The sequence below is a fragment of the Callithrix jacchus genome, chromosome 5, assembly GCF_049354715.1.
Source record: "Callithrix jacchus isolate 240 chromosome 5, calJac240_pri, whole genome shotgun sequence".
Taxonomy (NCBI): Eukaryota; Metazoa; Chordata; class Mammalia; order Primates; family Cebidae; genus Callithrix; species Callithrix jacchus.
The window spans coordinates 63,593,639-63,612,947 of record NC_133506.1 but is presented as its reverse complement, the minus strand read 5'-3'; the positions used below and the strand labels follow the sequence as shown (position 1 = coordinate 63,612,947).

The 19,309-nt window shown below is 49.1% G+C and overlaps 1 protein-coding gene across 1 annotated transcript in view; it reads right to left on the bottom strand.

Moving 5' to 3' along the window:
* The window catches only part of GLOD4 (glyoxalase domain containing 4), a 31,893-nt gene extending 13,233 nt beyond the window's left edge, over nucleotides 1-18,660 (bottom strand). The window contains 7 exon segments of the mRNA XM_008996316.5: nucleotides 122-242; nucleotides 2,086-2,135; nucleotides 4,706-4,780; nucleotides 4,782-4,991; nucleotides 4,993-5,097; nucleotides 5,099-5,227; nucleotides 5,581-18,660. Coding sequence (XP_008994564.3) covers nucleotides 122-242; nucleotides 2,086-2,135; nucleotides 4,706-4,780; nucleotides 4,782-4,991; nucleotides 4,993-5,097; nucleotides 5,099-5,227; nucleotides 5,581-5,787 — 897 coding nt within the window. The 5' untranslated portion in view covers nucleotides 5,788-18,660.
* Between the last annotated feature and the right edge of the window lie 649 nt (nucleotides 18,661-19,309).

Genomic DNA, 19,309 nt, shown 5'->3' with positions numbered 1-19,309 from the left:
TCCTCTGAGCATCTGCTCAAATGTCATCTCTTCACTCACACACACCCTCAATACCCTCCTCAAATTTACAACCAGCCACTTACCCCCAGCCAAAAATCTGGTAGAAAAAAACGGTATTTACCATAAAGTCATTGCCAAGCTTGTAGTCTCCGATGCCATAATTGTAAGTCAGTTCTGCAACAAAATGGTCATCCTCAGGACCAAATCCCACCATTGTTTTACTCCATTTCCCATCATAAGGCCTAGAAGATAAAAGTAAATTAAGTCAGCGACTACAGACTAATCTGCCTCAGGCTACCCCCAGAGAACTACTGGGCACAGAGAGATGAGCAGTCATGACTGGTCCTAAAAGCTCTCTTAGGGATGACATGACCTCAGGTGGTGCAGAAAGGGATGTGGGCAGTGCTCATGAGACCCTACTACAAGCTCCAAAGACTGACTATTCAGCACCTACTTGAAGTAAAGATTTGTTCACCTTTTCTATAAAGCAGGGAACAGAATCCTAAAGACAGTTCTCCAACTGACCTCAGTAACTTCCTTGCCTATCAATCAAAGAGCATCAAATTCCTAACAGGCATTGGACTGTTCCAACTTGTCGTGGCAGTAAGCTTAAGAGATGGCCGGATGTGGTGGGTCATGCCTGTAATCCCAGCACTTTGGAAAGCTGAGATGGGAGGGCGGATCACCTGAGGTCAGGAGTTTGAGACCAGCCTGGCCAACACGGTGAAACCCTGTCTCTACTAAAAATACAAAAATTAGCTGGGTGTGGTGGCATATGCCTGTAATCCCGCCTCCTAGGGAGGCTGAGGCAGGAGAACTGCTTGAACCTGGCAGACAGAGATTGCAGTGGGCGAGATCGTGCCACTGCACTCCAGTCTGAGCAACAAAGTGAGACTCTGTCTCAGAAAAAAAAAAGATACTCAAAAGCCACTGCTTCACCCAGAGCATCCATTTATTTGCAACCGTGGTATCATATGAAATATTTTTGTTCACTGTCCCTGGTTCCTGTCTCAGAACTCCCCAAACCTCTGGAATTTCCTCATAGGAATATCTTTTGTTCTTCATCATGAGCCCCTTTCAATCGCACCTGAGTTTATGCTAATGAGGTGACTCAGAGTGGGGCCTCTATATAGACTCAAGCTGGGGCTGGTCACCAGAAAGACAAACGATTACAGGACTGCAACTTTGAGTCTGGGAAGGAAGTAGATGGAGACTGGGCTCTTGTAGGCTTGAACAACAAGACTTGATGAGCTTCTGGGATGCTGAACACTTGGAGGTGCTGGGAGGGGAGGCAGATCGGGAAGAGCAGGGAAGCCCCAGGAAGAGCAGGGAAGCCCCGGGAAGAGCATGGAAGCCCCAGGAAGTGCACGGAAGCTCCGGGAAGAGCACGGAAGCCCCGGGAAGTGCACGGAAGCCCCGGGAAGTGCACAGAAGCTCCGGGAAGAGCAGGGAAGCCCTGGGTGGGAAGAGCAGGGAAGCCTCAGGCAGGAAGAGCAGGGACGCTCCTGGCGGGAAGAGCACGGAAGCCCCAGGCAAGAAGAGCTCAGAAGCCTCGCAGCCCATTCTCCTTTCTTGCGCTACATATCTCTTCTGTCTGTCCGTTTCTGACACATATCCTTTATAATAAACCAGTAAATTTAAGTATTTCCAGCATTTCCTTTAGTTGCATGAGTCACTGTAGCACATTTTCAAACCAGAGGAAGCAGGGTGGGAAGCCCCGACTTGTAGCTGGTCATCAGAAATACTGAGGTCCAGACTTGGGACAGGCACCTGAAGTGGGGGAAACCTTCTGGGACTGAGCCCTGAACTTGTGGGATCTGACACTAACTCCAGGTAGAGACCGAATCAGATTAAAAACAGGGCAGCTGGCTGGTACTAGAGAGCTGGAGAATGGCTTGGTGTCCCACAAGTGTTGCATGAGAGTGCAGAGAAACAGTATGTGTTCCCAGTGTTCCTGAAGTTGCCTCCCTAGTTTACTGCCTCATTAAGTCAGTCCACTGCTTTATACCCACTTTAAGAAACTGTCTTCTGTTATGCAGGTGCATTCAGACCCTAAGAGAGATTTTAAGAAACAAGGTATCATACCCATTACAGGCAGCTTTGCAGCCTTCTTCAAATTCCTCGTGCCGCAGAACCTGGGAAGACATTTAAACAAATTGCAAAGTGTTACTAGTACTGCTCACAGCATTTTTAGCACAAACTAAAATGTCTAAACACAGATATTATCATTTGTAAGCTTTATTTGTAAAAGAACCAAAGGAAATGAGCCTTATACTTCTCCCGGGATAGAAGTAGTAGAAGGAAGCACAGCTTGACACCAAAGGTCAGGCTACCAAGCCAGTTGTGAAATCTATTTAGACCAGTAAGCAGTGCTATGTAGTGGGAAAAAGTGTGGCTTTCAGCATTAAAGAAGTCTGATTTGGGCCGAGTGTGGGGATTATGCCTATAATCCCAGCACTTTGGGAGGCCGAGGTGGGTGGATCACCAGAGGTCAGGAGTTTGAGAACAGCCTAGCAAACATGGTGAAACCCTCTACTAAAAATACAAAAATTAGCCATGCATAGTGTTGTGTCCCTGTAATCCCAGCTACTCGGGAGCCTGAGGCAGGAGAATCACTTGAACCTGGGAGGCAAACTTGCAGTGAGCCAAGATCGATCCACTGCACTCCAGCCTGGGCAACAAGAGCAAAACTCTATCTCAAAAAAAAAAGAAGTCTGATTTGGAATTCCATCATTAGCAACTGTGGAACTTTGAGCAAGCTGCTTAGAAACTAAGTCTCGGTCTCCTAATATGTTATGAAATGGATGTTATTAAGGCACCCAATGCAGAAACCCTGTATACAGTAGGCTCTCAGGGTGTTTGTTCTAGTTTTCCTTTTTGATTCCCACTGCTGCTGCACAAGTTCAAGGTCCCAACACTCCTCTCAGATTATTAAAAATCATTTTTATTGATATCCTTCCTTAATACCACACCACCAAAGTACACGCCTAAAACACACAGCTCTGATCCTGTCACTGCCTGTTTAAGAATGTAAGTGAGCTCCCTTCTTACTGCAGCATAAAACCCAAATTCTTTAGCACAGCATTCAAGATACTATCAGAACCAATGCTGACCTGTCTGTCCTGATATCCCATCTCCTCAACTTCAACTAAGCAACCTCAACTAAAGGTACAAAAAACCCAGTGTTTTCGCAAACATGCACCATCTCTGCACTGGCTCTTCAGTTTTTCCATGTAGCGCCTCCCTCTATCTATCTGTGGCTATCCCATCTATCTTTGATGTGATTGAGAGGACAACTCAATCACAAGGTCTCCATGAACTATTTCCTGATCACCCAGGTTGGAAAAACCTCTCCTTCTTTTGTACTTTTATACTAGTAGCTAACACAAATATAATGCACTATTATCTATATGTTAAATACTACATATACAGTAATGTGTTTAGTCTTTACAACCTTTTGATCACTAAGGAAAACAAGGGAAAGCTCTGTGGTTTCTGCTAACAAAAGTTTTGTGGTCGGCAGGGTGCAGTGGCTCACACCTGTAATCCTAGCACTTTGGGAGGCTGAGGTGGGTGGATCACCTCAGCTCAGGAGTTTGAGAACGAGCCTGGGCAACATGGTGAAACCATCTCTCTACTAAAATACAAAAAATTAACAGGGGGTGGCGGCGTGTGCCGTCCAAGCTACTCCGGAGGCTGAGGCAGGAGAATTGCTAGAACCCAGCAGGCAGAGGTTGCAGTGAGCTGAGATGGCGCCACTGCACTCCAGCTTGGGCAACAGAGCAAGATTCCATTTCTCAAAAAAAAAAAATTAATTGGGGGGTTTTTCACCATCAAATTCTGACTTCCATTACTATCATCTTCATACAAATCCGTTCCAGCTCCCACCCCAACACAGGCCATGAGTTCTAATGGAGGATATATATCCGGGTAATCTGTACCTTTTTTGCCAAAACTCAACATAGTACCCTGAAAACAGCAGACATTTAAACAATGACCTGAGGAACTCAGATAACTCCCTTTGGATTCCCTGCCTACTGCGCTGTCTCCACACTAAACAGCGCTCTTGCATCTTTAAAGCCTTCCTTATGGTGTGTTCCCTACCTTCCTGGCTTATCACAGGAGTTCCTCCAAACGCAGTTCCCCTGCGTTTTCCAACCAAGTGAGTCCTGCAGTAACAGATTCTCAGGACCGGAGAGAGACCGCTTCTGGGTGTTGTTGAAAATGGGATGGGTTCTGACTTAGCTCTGGATTGTTGAGAACTGGAGCATTTATTCAGAGAGATTGAATATCCAAGAGGGACCGTTCGGACCAGTCCTGAGAGAAGCAGAACTCTGAATATGCTGATTATCTACATCAAAGGTTCCAAACCGGAAAAGACAATTATTAACTGTCCCGGGGAGGCAGTGAGCTCCACAAGGGCGGGGCTCAATAAACATTTACGAGTGAACTTAAACGTGGGCACACCGCTGGACTAAGCGTGCGGGGGCCCTCGCCAAGGCCTGTCATCCCACCGGCGACTTGCCACGCTTCCCGAAGCCGAACAGTGCGCAGGGCCCACGGGGAGCCCAGGCCTAAGGTCAGACGCCAACCTCAGCTTAGGCTGAGGTTCGCGACACACCCATTTCTCCCTTCTCTCCCCCATTGCCGGCTCAGGCGCCCGCTCCAGCCTCGCGCGTCAGCCCCAGTCGTCCCCGGCCTGCACCTTCATTCCCAGGACGTCCCGGTAGAAACGCGCCGTCTGGAAGCGATTTCCCACTTTGAAAACGAAATGCAGAGCTCTGCGAGCAGCCATGCCTCCGGCCGCGCGCAGCCGTCACCCTCACGGCAGCGCCCCGCCCATAGAGGGCACGCCGGTCCGTGACGTCACCGGTAGTCGACGGCGCGCTTTCGTGACGCAGCTCAGGTCTCTGGGAAGATGGCCGCGCTGGGTAAACCCGGGCGGTTTGCCTTGCGACCGTTGCTGCTGGTGGTCCAGGCTTGGGACCTTGGCGCGAGGCGCTGGGTCCGGGCGCTGCGGCGGAGCCCAGTGAAAGTGGCGTTTCCATTCGGAGAGGTGGTGGAACGGAAGTGCGCTCCTGGGAAGCAGCCCCGCAAGGCAGCATATGAAGCCAGTGCCCACGAGCCACAACAGAAACAGCCGCTTGAGATGTCCCCATCCCACACTCCCAGCACCTGGGAAGAGTCTGGGCTTCGCTACGATAAGGCTTTTCCCGGGGACAGGAGGCTGAGGTGATGTGTTATTGAGCCCTGTCGAATGTTTTCGTTTCCCTTCCCCTCTCACAGCCGAACCTTAACCTTCGTCTCCCGATGGAGGACTTCTTCCAGTACAGCCCGCTGGATTTTTATTTTGCATAGAGAGCCGAATGAGTGTCTTTGGAATTGGAGTCTGTCTCTCCTTAGCTCTTTGTTGTTGTTGTTTTACCGTGTTGCCCAGGCTGGTCTCGAACTCCTGACCTCAGGTGGTTCGCCCGCCTCGGCCTCCCAAAGTGCTGCGATTACAGGCGGGAGCCCTCTCCTTAGCTCTTTATTTCTGTTAACAACTAAGTTTGTCTCAGTAACAAGGATGTTGATAATTACCTGCCTTTTTATTTCCATCTACAGTAGTGTGATGACAATAGTCAAGTCCAGGCCATTTCGGGAAAAACAAGGGAAGATCCTGCTGGAGGGTCGCAGGCTCATCGCAGACGCTCTCAAGGCTGGAGCTGTGCCGAAGGTTTTCTTCTTTAGCCGTGTAGAATACCTAAAGGAGCTGCCAGTCGATAAGCTGAAAGGTGTCAGCCTCATTAAGGTGAAATTTGAAGATATCAAGGATTGGTCTGACCTAGTAACGCCGCAAGGAATAATGGGTCAGTGATTACACAGTGTGTCTTATGGTGTGGAGACCTAGGATTAATTGCTCACACTTGTGTTAGGACAGCAGATTTCATTGAAGCTAAACGTTAAATGTTACAATTAGAGATAATTCTCAAACCTGTGTATCTTATTTTCAATGAAAATTGAAATCTGTTTTTCACTATCTTTGCATTGTGGCTCTTTAGACTCTAGGAAGAACCACTATTCCTCAAACCTTATATTTTTTAGATTACTTCTTCAACTTTTTATGTTTGATTAAAAATTAAGGAAATGTTTACTAAAAGATTTAGCCCTTTGTTTTTGCAAAACCTCTGCCCTTGTGGTAACTGTCAACTCCTTCTAGAAGCAGATCTAAGAAGTGAGATATAAGCCACAATTTATTGCCCTGTTGAGCCCCATAAACAGAACCTTGTCTAGTCTGTTTCTTCATTTGGCTGAATCTAACTTAAGGTTTTATTTAACTCTGATGTCAATTAGCAATTACAAAGTCTTTTGTCTAAATATGAGAAGTTCTTCATACATTTTTGACATTAGAGTTTTATTTTAGATATGAAAGCTGCGTATTGAACTGTTGGGAGAGGAGATTCTGGGGGACCATCTCTTGTCTCTGTAACCCAGTGAGTCACAGGGATCTCTGCTTCTATACTCAGAGCTCTTAGATCCTAGGATGGGGACTTGGATTACTAAAGTACTTAGAGTTACTCATGCTAGGTAACCATATTCTCTTTAGCTACACCCCTCTAATCCCACTCCATGCTTCAGTGAAATTGTCTTCATTTCCACCGTGCTTGTCACTTGGGGCAAGTGTGCTAACAGTGGCCAGCTCATCCTGCAGTTCATCATTATGACTGCTTTCATCATTTCCTGGCTTTAAAATTTTTATATTATTGAGTTTATCCTTACATTACTATATTTTAGATTTTTTTTTTCTTAGATCAGAGTCTGGCTCTGTCGCCCAGGCTGGAGAGCAGTGGCACAATCTTGGCTCACTGCAACCTCCGACTCCTGGGTTCAAGAAATTCTCATGCCTCAACCTCCTGAGTAGCTGGGACTACAGGCACATGCCACCACGCCCAGCTAATTACTGTTTTTTTAGTAAAGATGGGGTTTCACCACGTTGGTCAGGCTGGTCTCAAGGTCCTGACCTTGTGATCCTCCTGCCTCGGCCTCCCAAAGTGCTGAGAGTACAGGCATGAGCCACTGTGCCCGGCCTTGTATTTTAGATTTGATGGCAAAGAAGGAGGGAGAAATGGATAGGAACTGGCATCACCTGTCAGGCTTTAGATACTCTCTGGAATTAGTGATGTAGGCAGGGCCTCTGTGTGGTAGGTTCTCATCACCACAGACATCCAAATAAAGGAATTCTAAGGTCCCCAGCCCTACTGAATGGCTTGAGGCCATCTGTGACTCTGAAGTGGAGGATCTCTTACAGCACACACAAGCCTAGTACCCTTCCAGTCTCTTACAGCAGTCAAACCCCTAGTACCCTCCACTGCCTTCAATGGTAGGTAGGCTTTTTACCTGCATTGTCTTTTAGAAAGAATCCTGAATCTTTCATCGTATCACGTTTCAGTACAAGTACTGTTTCATTTATTTCTTAACTTCAGTCAGTAGTCTATTTATTGGGGCAATTATATATAACAAAATACTGGTAAGATTTAAAAAAAAACACCTAAACAGTCCCTTGGGAGCATACTACAAAGGGACTGAATATTTGATAATCATACCTGAAGAGTTTAGGGTAGTGCTTGGCCTATAAAAAAGAGTTATCATTATTACCTTTACCAGTAAACATGGTGGTTAAAAAAGAAACTTTTGGCTATGTGATACATCCATGTGAATAACTTCATCTTTACCACAGACATTTCATGTACTCTAAAGCCATTTTTATTTTAATATTGCAGTTAGCCTTTTTCCAGTTTCTGTCTTTTCCTGTAAATTCTTTCCACAAAACTTTAGGAGCTAGAGGGTATAATCTAGAGACTATTAAATAAGGAGAAAATTTTTCACGAAGGAGCCACTTAGGGTTTTCATTTTTGCACATATTTCCAGACCCCATTTGTACTCCTTTGTATTAGACGGAGGACAAAGAGGCCACCTATAAGTAGCTGTGCTCATTCTAAAGCTCCCGGCCTCCAGCCTTCACTACACCTACAACCCCTTCATTTTGCAGTGTAGGTCCCTAAAACAGTGCTTCTGAGCTAGTGTGTTTGAAAAGGGGGTTGTTACATTGATGCTGAGGTGGGCAGATCACCTGAGATAGGAGTTTGAGAGCAGCCTGGCCAACATGGTGAAACCCTGTGAAACCCTGTCTCTATTAAAAATTTTTAAAAATTAGCCAGCGTGGTGGGTGGGTGTGCCTATAATCCCAACTACTTGGGAGGCTGAGGCAGGAGAATTGCTTGAACCCGGGAGGCAGAGGTTGCAGTGAGCTGAGATCACGCCATTGAGCTCCAGCCTGGGTGACAGAATGAGGCTCTGTCCCCACCGCAACAAAATAGCCTACAGCAGTTAAAGGAAGAAAGTAGCTCCAAATGTATTGACATGGTAAGTTCAAGACATGCCATGTTGTTATATAAAATAAGTAGATTACAGATAATAAAGTATGATACCAAATGTAAAGAAATATTTATATATGGACAGGTGTGCATATATATAGGTAGATGCATTGAGCAGGTTATAAAAGGATACACTCCAAAGCAGAGCAGTTGATGGGCAGGAGAGTGGTACTGGTAGGATTTTATGCTATTTGAATTTTGCTAATCAGAAGGTATTCATGTACTTTTTAAAAATTGTTTCTCTTTTTTTTTTTTTCCAGGTTCTCATGAAATCTGATTTTTTTTTTCCTTCATTTTTTTTTTCAGTACTTTTTTTTTTTTTTTTTTTTTGAGACGGAGTTTCACTCGTTACCCAGTCTGGAGTGCAATGGCACGATCTCAGCTCACCGCAACCTCCGCCTCCTGGGTTCAGGCAATTCTCCTGCCTGAGTAGCTGGGATTACAGGCACGCGCCACCATGCCCAGCTAACTTTTTGTATTTTTAGTAGAGATGGGGTTTCACCATGTTGACCAGGATGGTCTCAATCTCTTGACCTCATGATCCACCCGCCTTGGCCTCCCAAAGTGCTGGGATTACAGGCGTGAGCCACCACGCCCGGCTCTTCAGTAATTTTTTTAAGACAGAGTATCACTCCGTTGCCTTGGCTGGAGTCCAGTGGCATGATCTTGGCTCATTGCAACCTCTGCCTCCCAGATTCAAGCAATTCTCCTCCCTCAGCCTCCTGAGTAGCTGGGGCTATAAGCACATGCCACCACGCCTGGCGAATTTTTGTATTTTTAGTAGAGATGGGGTTTCACCATGTTGGCCATGCTGGTTTCAAACTCCTGACATCAGGTGATCCACCCATCTTCGCCTCCCAAAGTGCTGGGATTACAGGAGTGAGCCACCGTGCCCAGCCATATTCATGTATTTTTATGTAACTAAGACCACATAAAGATAAGTAAATGAAAAGTCAGACTATTCCCCATATCCACACCACACAAGTGAATGAAAAGTCAGACTATTCCCCATGCCCACACCACACAAGTGAACCATCTGTTTTGTTTCCTCAGGGATTTTTGCTAAGCCTGACCATGTTAAGATGACATATCCAAAGACTCAGCTTCAGCATTCACTGCCTTTATTATTGATTTGTGACAATCTCCGTGACCCTGGGAACCTGGGGACAATTCTGAGATCTGCAGCTGGGGCAGGCTGTAGCAAAGTGTTACTCACCAAAGGTAAGAGCACCAAAGGCCAGGCATGGCAGCTCACACCTGTAATCTAGCCCTTGGCAGCCAAGGGAGGAGGGTCAGTTGAGCACAGGAGTTCAGGACCAGCCTGGGCAACATAGTGAGATGTCTCTACAAAAAAAATAATTAACTGGGTGTGGTGGTGTGTGCCTGTAATCCCAGCAACTTGGGTGGCTGAGGTGGGAGGATTGCTTGAGTCTGGGATGTCAAGGTTGTAGTGAGCTCATCACTGTACTCCAGTGACAGAGTAAGAACTTGTCTCAAAACAAAAAACGTGTTACGAGGTGGATTCGTTGGTCATTCATTCATTTATTTATTTATTTATTTTTGAGACAGAGTTTTGCTCTTGTTACACAGGCTGGAGTGCAATGGCGCGATCTCGGCTCACCGAAACCTCCGCGTCCTGGGTTCAGGCAATTCTCTTCCCTCAGCCTCCTGAGTAGCTGGGATTACAGGCGCGCACCACCATGCCTAGCTAATTTTTTGTATTTTTAATAGAGACGGGGTTTCACCATCTTGACCAGGATGGTCTCCATCTCTTGATCTCGTGATCCACCCGCCTCGGCCTCCCAAAGGGCTGGGATTACAGGTGCGAGCCACCGCACCCGGCCACAGTTATTTTTAAGCGATGGGGGTCTTACTGTGTTGCCCAGGCTGGGGTTGAACTGGCTCTGGCTCGAGCAGTCCTCCTGCCTCAGCCTCCCAGAGTGTTGGAATTATAGGCAGGGCCACCTTGCCCAGCCAAGTTGGCCATTGTTAGATGAGCCGGGGCTCTGGGCATACGAAACACAGGTTTCATCTTGGGTCTGCCTTTGCTACCTGTGGCCCTAAGCAGGAGTCCCTTCAGTGTCAGCGTCCTCTTGTGTGAAGTGGGAGCAGTAACAATCTCACTGGTTATTGTGAGGACTAAGTGAGTCAATGCACATCAGATACTTCACACACCTCACCTTCTGTGCCTGGCACACAAGTAATTCAGTGTTGATTGTCTTGACACCATACTCCCTGTGCCTGGCACACAAGAAACTCAGTAAACGTTGATTCTCTTTTTAAAAAATTATCTTTTTTTGTAGAGACAGGTCTTGTCATGTTGCCCATGAAATGGGCAACGAGCTAGGAGTTGATCCCGAACTCCTAGCTCAAGGGATCCTCCTGCCTCGGCCTCACAAAGTGCTGAGATTATAGATGTTAGCTGCTGTATCCAGCCAGTGTTTATTATCTTTAAAATGATCATGAAACCTGTTAGGCTATTAAAGGACCTCAAATCAATTACAGAAAAGAAATAGATGCCAATTTTGACACTTGGTTTCTGCTTCTTTATTTAATGATCTTGAGTTCTCAAATTGTTGAGTTTACGAGATGTTCCTAACTCTTAAATTCTGAATCCTGTGAAAGGCACCATGTCAACAGCATGTGATTCTGTAGTTGTGATTCATTTCCCTTGGCCTCAGCATGGGTCACATGCGTACACACAGAGTAGTTTCATTACATTTCATCTCTTCCCATCAGAAATGGGGATGAATAGGCTTGTTCTAAACAGACTTGCCTAACAATTGGGGCCTGCCTACAATGTCTATTACACCTTAGGGCGGAGGGCACAGAGAGGATCCTTCATCAGAGACACCCAAGCCACCATTAAGAGCAAACTAACAGTGGCACCCATTGTTGAGACTCAGTCACTTGTTGAGACTCCTTGTTGGAGTACGTTTCTGTGCCAGTGTGAGAGCTGAGTGCTGGGGTTCCAAGATCAGTACCCTGCTGACTTGCCCCATTATTTAGTGTCCTGATAGCTGTTTTGGGATTTAGAAATCGAAATAATCCAAGCAGTACAGTTTTTACATTGGTAAGAAACAGGGAAAGAAAGGAAGTACTTGATGTGGTGCCCAGTGCCCAGGGCAGGAGGACAATGGGAGAAGCCCCACCCAGCAGAGGGGTGGCCTTGGCTGCTCCTCTCACACAGCTGGGCCCATCTCGGGTCCCTTTCCCCAACCTCTTTGCATATGGCCCAGCTCCTGACTCTGGTTTCCTGCAGGGAGCAGGAAAGCCCATGGTGGCGGTGCAGGCGCTGTTACATCCTGCGTCTCATTCTCCTTTTATAGGCTGGTTTGCCTGGTTAGTCTGTCCTGAGCTTTGACAAATTAATTTTTTTTTTTTTTTTTTTTGAGACAGAGTTTCGCTCTTGTTACCCAGGCTGGAATTTAATGGTGCGATCTCGGCTCACTGCAACCTCTGTCTCCTGGGTTCAGGCAATTCTCCTGCCTCAGCCTCCTGAGTAGCTGGGATTACAAGCACGCGCCACCATGCCCAGCTAATTTTTTTAGTAGAGACAGGGTTTCACCATGTTGACCAGGATGGTCTCAATCTCTTGACCTCGTGATCCACCCGCCTTGGCCTCCCTAAGTGGTGGGATTACAGGCTTGAGTCACCGGACAAATGAACTTTTAAAATGACTTGTCAGGGGAGATGTGCATAGACAGGTTGTCAGGGGATGGTGGCAGGCGATGCAGTCACTGTGAGGCCCTCCTCGCCCGCTCCCCCAGCCTGCCCCACGAGGAATGGACCTGGGAAAGCCCAATCTCTACTGCCTCCCCTGCTCCAGTGCAGGCTGAACACAATCCGGGTGGGGCTTCATGAAACAAGCTGATTGTGTCATGGCTTTGCTTAATTAAGATCCTCAACCACATGACACTGCTTCTGATAAAATGTCCAAGTCCCCAGCTTCCTACACATGGCCTCCTTTGTATTGGCCTGCCCGTCTCCTGTACCGCCACACCCCACCTGTTGATTGGCAGGCTTACCTCCTGTGCCGCCACACCCCACCCGTTGATTGGCAGCCTCACCTTGCTTGCAGTCTTTAGGCACTGCTACTCTCCCCCTTCCTTCCCTAGCTTTGTCCTCTGCCTGCTCCTTCCTCTGAGATGTCCTGTCATTCAAGAGCCAGCTCAGTGTCGTGGTCTTTTGGATGGTTTTCCTCGTTGCCCTGCTTCATCCATGGGTTTTTCTGTGACTGTGTGCTTGCTTCCTTTACATCAGTTCCTACCGATAGTGTACTCATCTGTTTAAATACCCCAGGGCCACCACCCACTATACCGTGAGTTCCTTGGGGTTGGGGTTTGGGACTTTAATCCTCTTCGCATCTTCTGCACAGTGTCTGACACATGTGTACGGAGGATGCTGAAGGGATGAATGCAGTCTTTTCAGCACTAACGGGAATGACTCCGATAGTCGCTTTACTGGATGCTGTCACAGTCAGAGGCAGAGGTCCCAGCTCTCAAGAAGGCTCCCATAGAAGAAATTCGGTTTTATCTTCTGCTCCAAAATTAATCTGACTTACTCCAGAGTCCCCTGGTCTGGGAAGATCTGTAAAATCTTGATTGTATCCTGTCTTTTTATTTTCTAGGCTGCGTGGATGCCTGGGAGCCCAAAGTGCTCCGGGCGGGTATGAGTGCACATTTCCAGGTGCCCATTATCAACAATCTGGAATGGGAAACTGTGCCCAATTACCTGCCCCCTGACACCCGCATCTACGTGGCTGACAACTGTGGCCGTTACGCCCAAGCTCAGGTGTCTAATAAAGCGGGTGACCACGGCTGGGTGTGTGACCAGCGAGCCCTCAAGTCTCACAGGTATGAGGAGGAGGAAGATGTAGAAACTGGAGCCAGTCAGGATTGGCTGCCTGAGGTTGAGGTTCAGAGTTACGACTTGGACTGGACCGAGGCGCCGGCGGCTGTGGTGGTGGGTGGGGAGACCCACGGCGTGAGCCTAGAGTCCCTGCAGTTGGCCGAGAGCACTGGTGGCAAGCGGCTGCTGATCCCCGTCGTGCCCGGCGTGGACAGCCTCAACTCAGCCATGGCGGCGAGCATCCTGCTTTTCGAAGGGAGGAGACAGCTGCGGGTGAGGGCGGAGCACCTGCACAGGACAGGAGTTCCCACTGAGAAGGACTCAGAAGTGAGTTCTGCCTGAGGATGCCTCCAGTTTCCCCTGCACCTGCACACCGAGTGAGAAGGCTGGCAGAGTGAGTGACTGTGGCCCATGTCCACCGGCAGGTGTGATGCCGTCATAAAATTACAGGAAAAATAAGAACTTCCTCGGACGGAACAGGTCAGAGTTCTTCCCTAGGCCTCCCGTCACGTCACCGATCTTGAGGTTGTATCTTTTTTCCTTGGTGACAACATAAATAGGTGACCCACATGGCTCTGTGTTTTTAAATATTGTCCACCAAGAAGCATTTCATGGCCGGAAAGTTCCTGAGGCATCCTCCTGGGCAGGGAGGAGTCCCCTCCACCAGCTGGTGGGTGTTTTGTGATCGTCAAGCACGAGTTGTAGGTCTCGGCCATGCCACTCACAGCTCATCACTGGTTGGTGGAAAGTGAACATTGAACAACAGACGACATTAAAAGTTGCCTTTGTGAGGTTGGTGTGTCTCAGTGCCTGTGCCACACTTGGCCTGTGAGGAGGCCGTGGCTGAGGGATACCAGGGTGATGGGGGCACGGCATCCAGTAGCTCTTCTCTGGGCTCAGATTGTCAGTTTGAGATCATTCAGGCCATCACTGAGCCACTGTTTATATATCCGTAGAAACAGTTTAGTTCAATGGGCTGTGTCAGGTCGCCTTGGCACCTCTGCAGATATCTTTTTGAGGACTTTGCAGAATTTCAAAGTCTGCAGCCTGACCCAGCATTTGTCCGGGAAGCATCACTGTTTCCTGGCTCCCTGTTAGTCCTTCCCGTGCTGAACTGTGATGCTCACCTACACCTCATCCCCAATGCTTAGAGACCACGGTACAAAGTGGCAGGAGGCCCCCGCTGTTCTCTCTCAGCCCCTCCGGAGGCCCAGGGCAAACTGGATCTTTACCTACCAGGGGCTGAGCCAGGATGTAGCCGGGCTGTTGGAGCAAGAACTGATGGCAATCGCTGTATTTATAAGGGACTGTGGGAACTGGGTGGGTGGAGGATGGGACTCACTTTAAGCACCACTTTGCCACCACACACAACATGGTTGCAGGTGGAGGCGGCACCGAAGCGTCGTTTCCCCACAGCCTCCCGCCCAGCGGCTCCTGTGATGGTGTGGAGTCTGGGAGCCCCTCGGCTGCTCACTTCAGGGAGGGCAAGTGTGTTGCTCCTGTGCCCAGGAGAATCCTTGCCCCCACCCCTTCTGCTCTCCCCACTTCCTAGTAGAACTTCCTCTCGGGGAACAAATGACCAAGCATGATGCACATGCCAAGAGGCAGGTTGGGCTCGATTTGGGATGCCCCGGGGGAGGGGTATGTGCAGGGATCCTCCCAGGCTGGGCAGCCTGAACATCTGCTCCAGAGCCCCACTGGGGTCTGGACCTGCCTAGAGCTGCACACACACAACGGCCCACCACACGCCATTGCACCACTGCTCACAAAGGCTGGGCAGAGCCCAAGGCTTCACTGCAGAGTTGACTCGGACAGGCTGAAAGGCAGCCGGAGAACACGCAGATTCATCTGTTCCAGTCTCCTTAGAGACCTCAGGCAGGAGTCACGGGAAGGAAGCTCACACATTTCCAGCCTGAAACCAGTCTCCTGTGATTGGTTCCTTGGCTTATACTCCCAGTGATTTTTGTTACAAAATAACAGTGAAAGAATAAACCATATTATTATCTTATCCTTGTTTAGAAAAACCAGGTAAAACACTGGCAAATTATTCTATGCCCCTTTTACCCTCCTGGGTGTAAGAGGGAAAAGAGATTCACACCCCATTGCTTAAGAGTCCATGGCTTACGTGCAGTGCCTTGAGTTCACTTTTAAGTATTCATGGGTATAATTTAGCAGGAGGTGAGGGAGGGTGCAGGCAGGAGGCGATGTCCTTTCTTCAGTGAATATGGGGGAACAGATGGTTGTTACTTGCCGAGTGATAATGGAAAACACTACCTTGAATCCTCAGTTTTGAGGCCGACATTTGTGCTGTGACCATTGCCCCAGTAAACAGGAGTAAAAAACGAGCAACATTTGGCAGGGAAAACACTGCTTGGCCAAGAGAGGCCTTGTCAGGACGCTGGCCAGGCTCCTGAGCCTTTGTGTGATGGCATCGCTGTCGCTGTGGCGTCTGCCGGGAGGGGGCAGGCTAAACCACCCAGTGCTGAAGGGCAGGGCTTCCAGTTTTCCTGGATTTAAATGCTTGTATTTATTATTGATTGATTGATTGAGACGGAGTTTTGCTCTTGTTACCCAGGCTGGAGTGCAATGGCGCGATCATGGCTCACCGCAACCTCTGCCTCCTGGGTTCAGGCAGTTCTCCTGCCCCAGCCTCCTGAGTAGCTGGGATTACAGGCACACGCCAGCATGCCCAGCTAATTTTTTGTATTTTTAGTAGAGACAGGGTTTCACCATGTTGACCAGGATGGTCTCGATCTCTTGATCTCGTGATCCACCCATCTCGGCCTCTCAAAGTGCTCAGATTACAGGGTCTTGATCTCTTGACCCCGTGATCCACCCGCCTCGGCCTCCCAAAGTGCTGGGATTACAGGCTTGAGCCACCGCACCAGGCCCTAAATCCTTGTAAAGGGAGGAAATGAGGATGGAGTCACCCCCACCAAAGAGTGTTTTCCAAGCTGTCTGTGCTCCAGGGTGCGAACGCTGGAGACCCATCCAGACTGCCCCACACGATCTCAGCAGCAGAAAGAACCTGGAACACGGCAGAGCATGGGAACGAGAGAGGACAGAACAGGAAAGGGCAGGAAAACCCAGCACAACTTTTCTCCATGCCTGGAGCCTCTGAAAAAGCGACGCTGGGCAAAGCACGGATGTCCAGATGTGCCTGGAGCTCACGATGGATGTCCACCAGCCAGCCCTTCGGTTCCTGCTCCAGGGCAGAGGGTGCTGAAATCACTCTCCCTTGCCTCTGCCCAGGCTCCTGGCTGGACCCTGGTCAGTAAGGTCCAGAGGAGACACAGCTCTCAGGACCCGCAGTTCACCTGGGACCTTCCACCACTGGCCCCACGGCTAAGAGTAACCCCAGATGTCCACACCAACCACACGAGGCCCCACGTAGCCCCAGTCACCTTTCTACCACACACAGCCCCTAGACACATACCCCATTCAAGGTTCCAGGGCTTATGCTGAAAATCACCAGCTGCACTGCAGGGCCCAGGGCTCCCTTGACCAAGCCACCTCTCCCTCAGGAGCAGGCCTGACAGACCCGTTTGTTTTTTTTTTTAAGATGGGGTTTCACCGTGATGGCCAAGCTGGTCTTGAACTCCTGACCTCAGGTGATCCACCCACCTCGGCCTCCCAAAGTGCTAGGATTACAGGCGTGAGCCACCGCACCCGGCAGTGTTTTTGTTTTTTAGGGAAACATGTTGCCATCTTAAAAATTCCACGATTGTATTTCCTCTATTTTCTTTTTTTTTTTTTCTTAGATAGGGTCTTGCCATGTTGTCTAGGCTGGTCTTGAACTCCTGGCCTCAGGCTATCCTCCTGCTTCAGCCTCCCACTGTACCTGCCGTGTTTCCCGTTTTCATCAGTGCAGTGAGTGCACACCTGTAATAAGCTGGAAGCCAAGTTAAGGGTGAGCTGGTTAACCGAGCAGGATGATTGACATCTCTGAACTAAGGAACCATGCTACACTCTAGCAGGCGAGACAGGTGAAGCCAAAGTCCTCCTGATAGCCTCAGGAAGTCTGGGTGACACTTAGTGGCCAAGTGTGATGGAGAATCCCTAATACCTTATGGATGGGGTCAGGTCTGTTCTTACCACACTTAAAATCTGGCTTCCTGGATTGTTTTGTAGAAAAGAGCCAGTGTTTTCAGTTGCAGCCTAAGCTGGTAGGGGCCACAGCCAAGGCTTCTGCTTCCTCAGAATGCAGGAAGGGGGCCGGCTGTGGTAGCTTCATGCCAGTAAATCCCAGCACTTCGGAATGCCAAAGCAGGCGGATCACCTAAGGTCAGGAGTCTGAGATTAGCCTGGTTAACATGGTGAAACTCCGTCTATTAAAAATACAAAAATTAGCTGAGCGTGGTGGTGAGCGCCTGTAGTCCAGCTACTTGGGAGGCTGAGACTCGGGAGGAGACCAGCTTGAATCCAGGAGGTGGAGGCTGCAGTGAGCGGAGACTGCGCCACTGCACTCCAGCCTGGGTGATGAGTGCAACTCTTCTCAAAAAAAAAAAAAAAAAAAATGCAGGCAGGGAACAAGGTTGGGGAGGGAGGAGCCGATGGCTGCAGCAAGGTCTGGCCTCAGCCTCCCTGCCTGCTCCTCTGAGAGGCCAAGGGTGGTGCACACCAACCGACCGCCAGCCTGAGGAGCGGCTCTTCCCTGGCTGAGGATGGATTTCCATGTCCTCTGATGGTCAAGAGAGATTGATTTTTTGGCCCTGGGCCCTAGGGTCGTGTCTCCTGCTGTGTCCTGGTTCTAGCACATGTGGGTGACTTACTCGTGTGTGTGAGGCGTGAGCACCAGGAATTCGGACCAGAGGCTGTCTCTGCCTCCTCTGGGTTGCACACTGGCCTACAGATCTGAGAACAGAGGCTTTTATGCATTCATTTAACAGAAACCCAACAGTTCCACGCAAACCTCCCAGCACATTCTCTGGCTTGGGAAGTATTCCAAAGCATCAAGGGGTGAGACACACTTAGACCTTGAGAGATGACAGTTGGCCTACTCACCTGTCTTCATGCCCTCATAGATGTACCTGCAACATCCTGATGTTATATTCCCAGCACTAAGCATGCAGCTGTCAACAGCTATTTCTTCCCAAATTATTTTCCCTTGAGCAGCCTGGAGGAAACAGGGCAGGTGCTCCTGTCTTGGCAGCAGCCATGAGAGGTGTAGGCAGGCGCTCACCTCTTTCATTCAGCTGCTTCGGGGCAAACTAGAAAGATCTTTCTGAGCTCACGGCCCCCTACTCAGTATTGGCTCCAAAGCAGTCCCCAGACAGAAGCTGCAAGAGGCAGTCCAGAACTCCGGAACCTCCGGGCCCAAGGGCATGGCCACCTGCAGCATGTGCGACAGTGGTGCTCCAGCCCTAGCAGGCCTGCATGGGCCTGGCCCAGCAATGGCACCTTCCCAGCACTACGGTTCCCAGCGTGCAGTGTTTCTATGCATGTGTCCTCCCACACATCACGGTTCTCACCCTGAGCCTGCCCACGCGACCCTGTCATCTTAGATCCCGCGGATCGGCTCCTGGGCCCATCCTGCTATGGCTGCATTGCTGCTGAATTCAGTTTGCTGTCCTAGAGCAAGGCAGCAGGAGGGAGAACAGCTTTCCAGTGTCTTTAATTAGGCAACAGGGAAAACAAAGTCTGGCTGAAAGTGACTATCTGAAGCATGGCCAGCGCCAGCACACAACCGGCTCCCTGCGCTCTGATCAGTGACTTCAAGGACATGCCAAGGGGCGAAAGGGACAGCAGGAAGTCACTCGCTCGGGAAAATCAGCTGGTTTTCGTCGCTGGATGTGCCAGTCCCAAACATACACTTTCCCCCCACTTTTTTTTAAATGATCATTATGTAAAGCAACACTTTTCCCTTTTTTTAAATTTTTTTTTTCACCAATTAGGAATTCAATGTGGAAAACACACCCTTTTTCTTAAACAGATTTTTAATGCTGGGAGACAGGTTAAGAAGCAACAACAGAACGGGCACGGTGGCTCACGCCTATAATCCCAGCACTTGGGGAGGCCGAGGCAGATGGATAACCTGAAGTCAG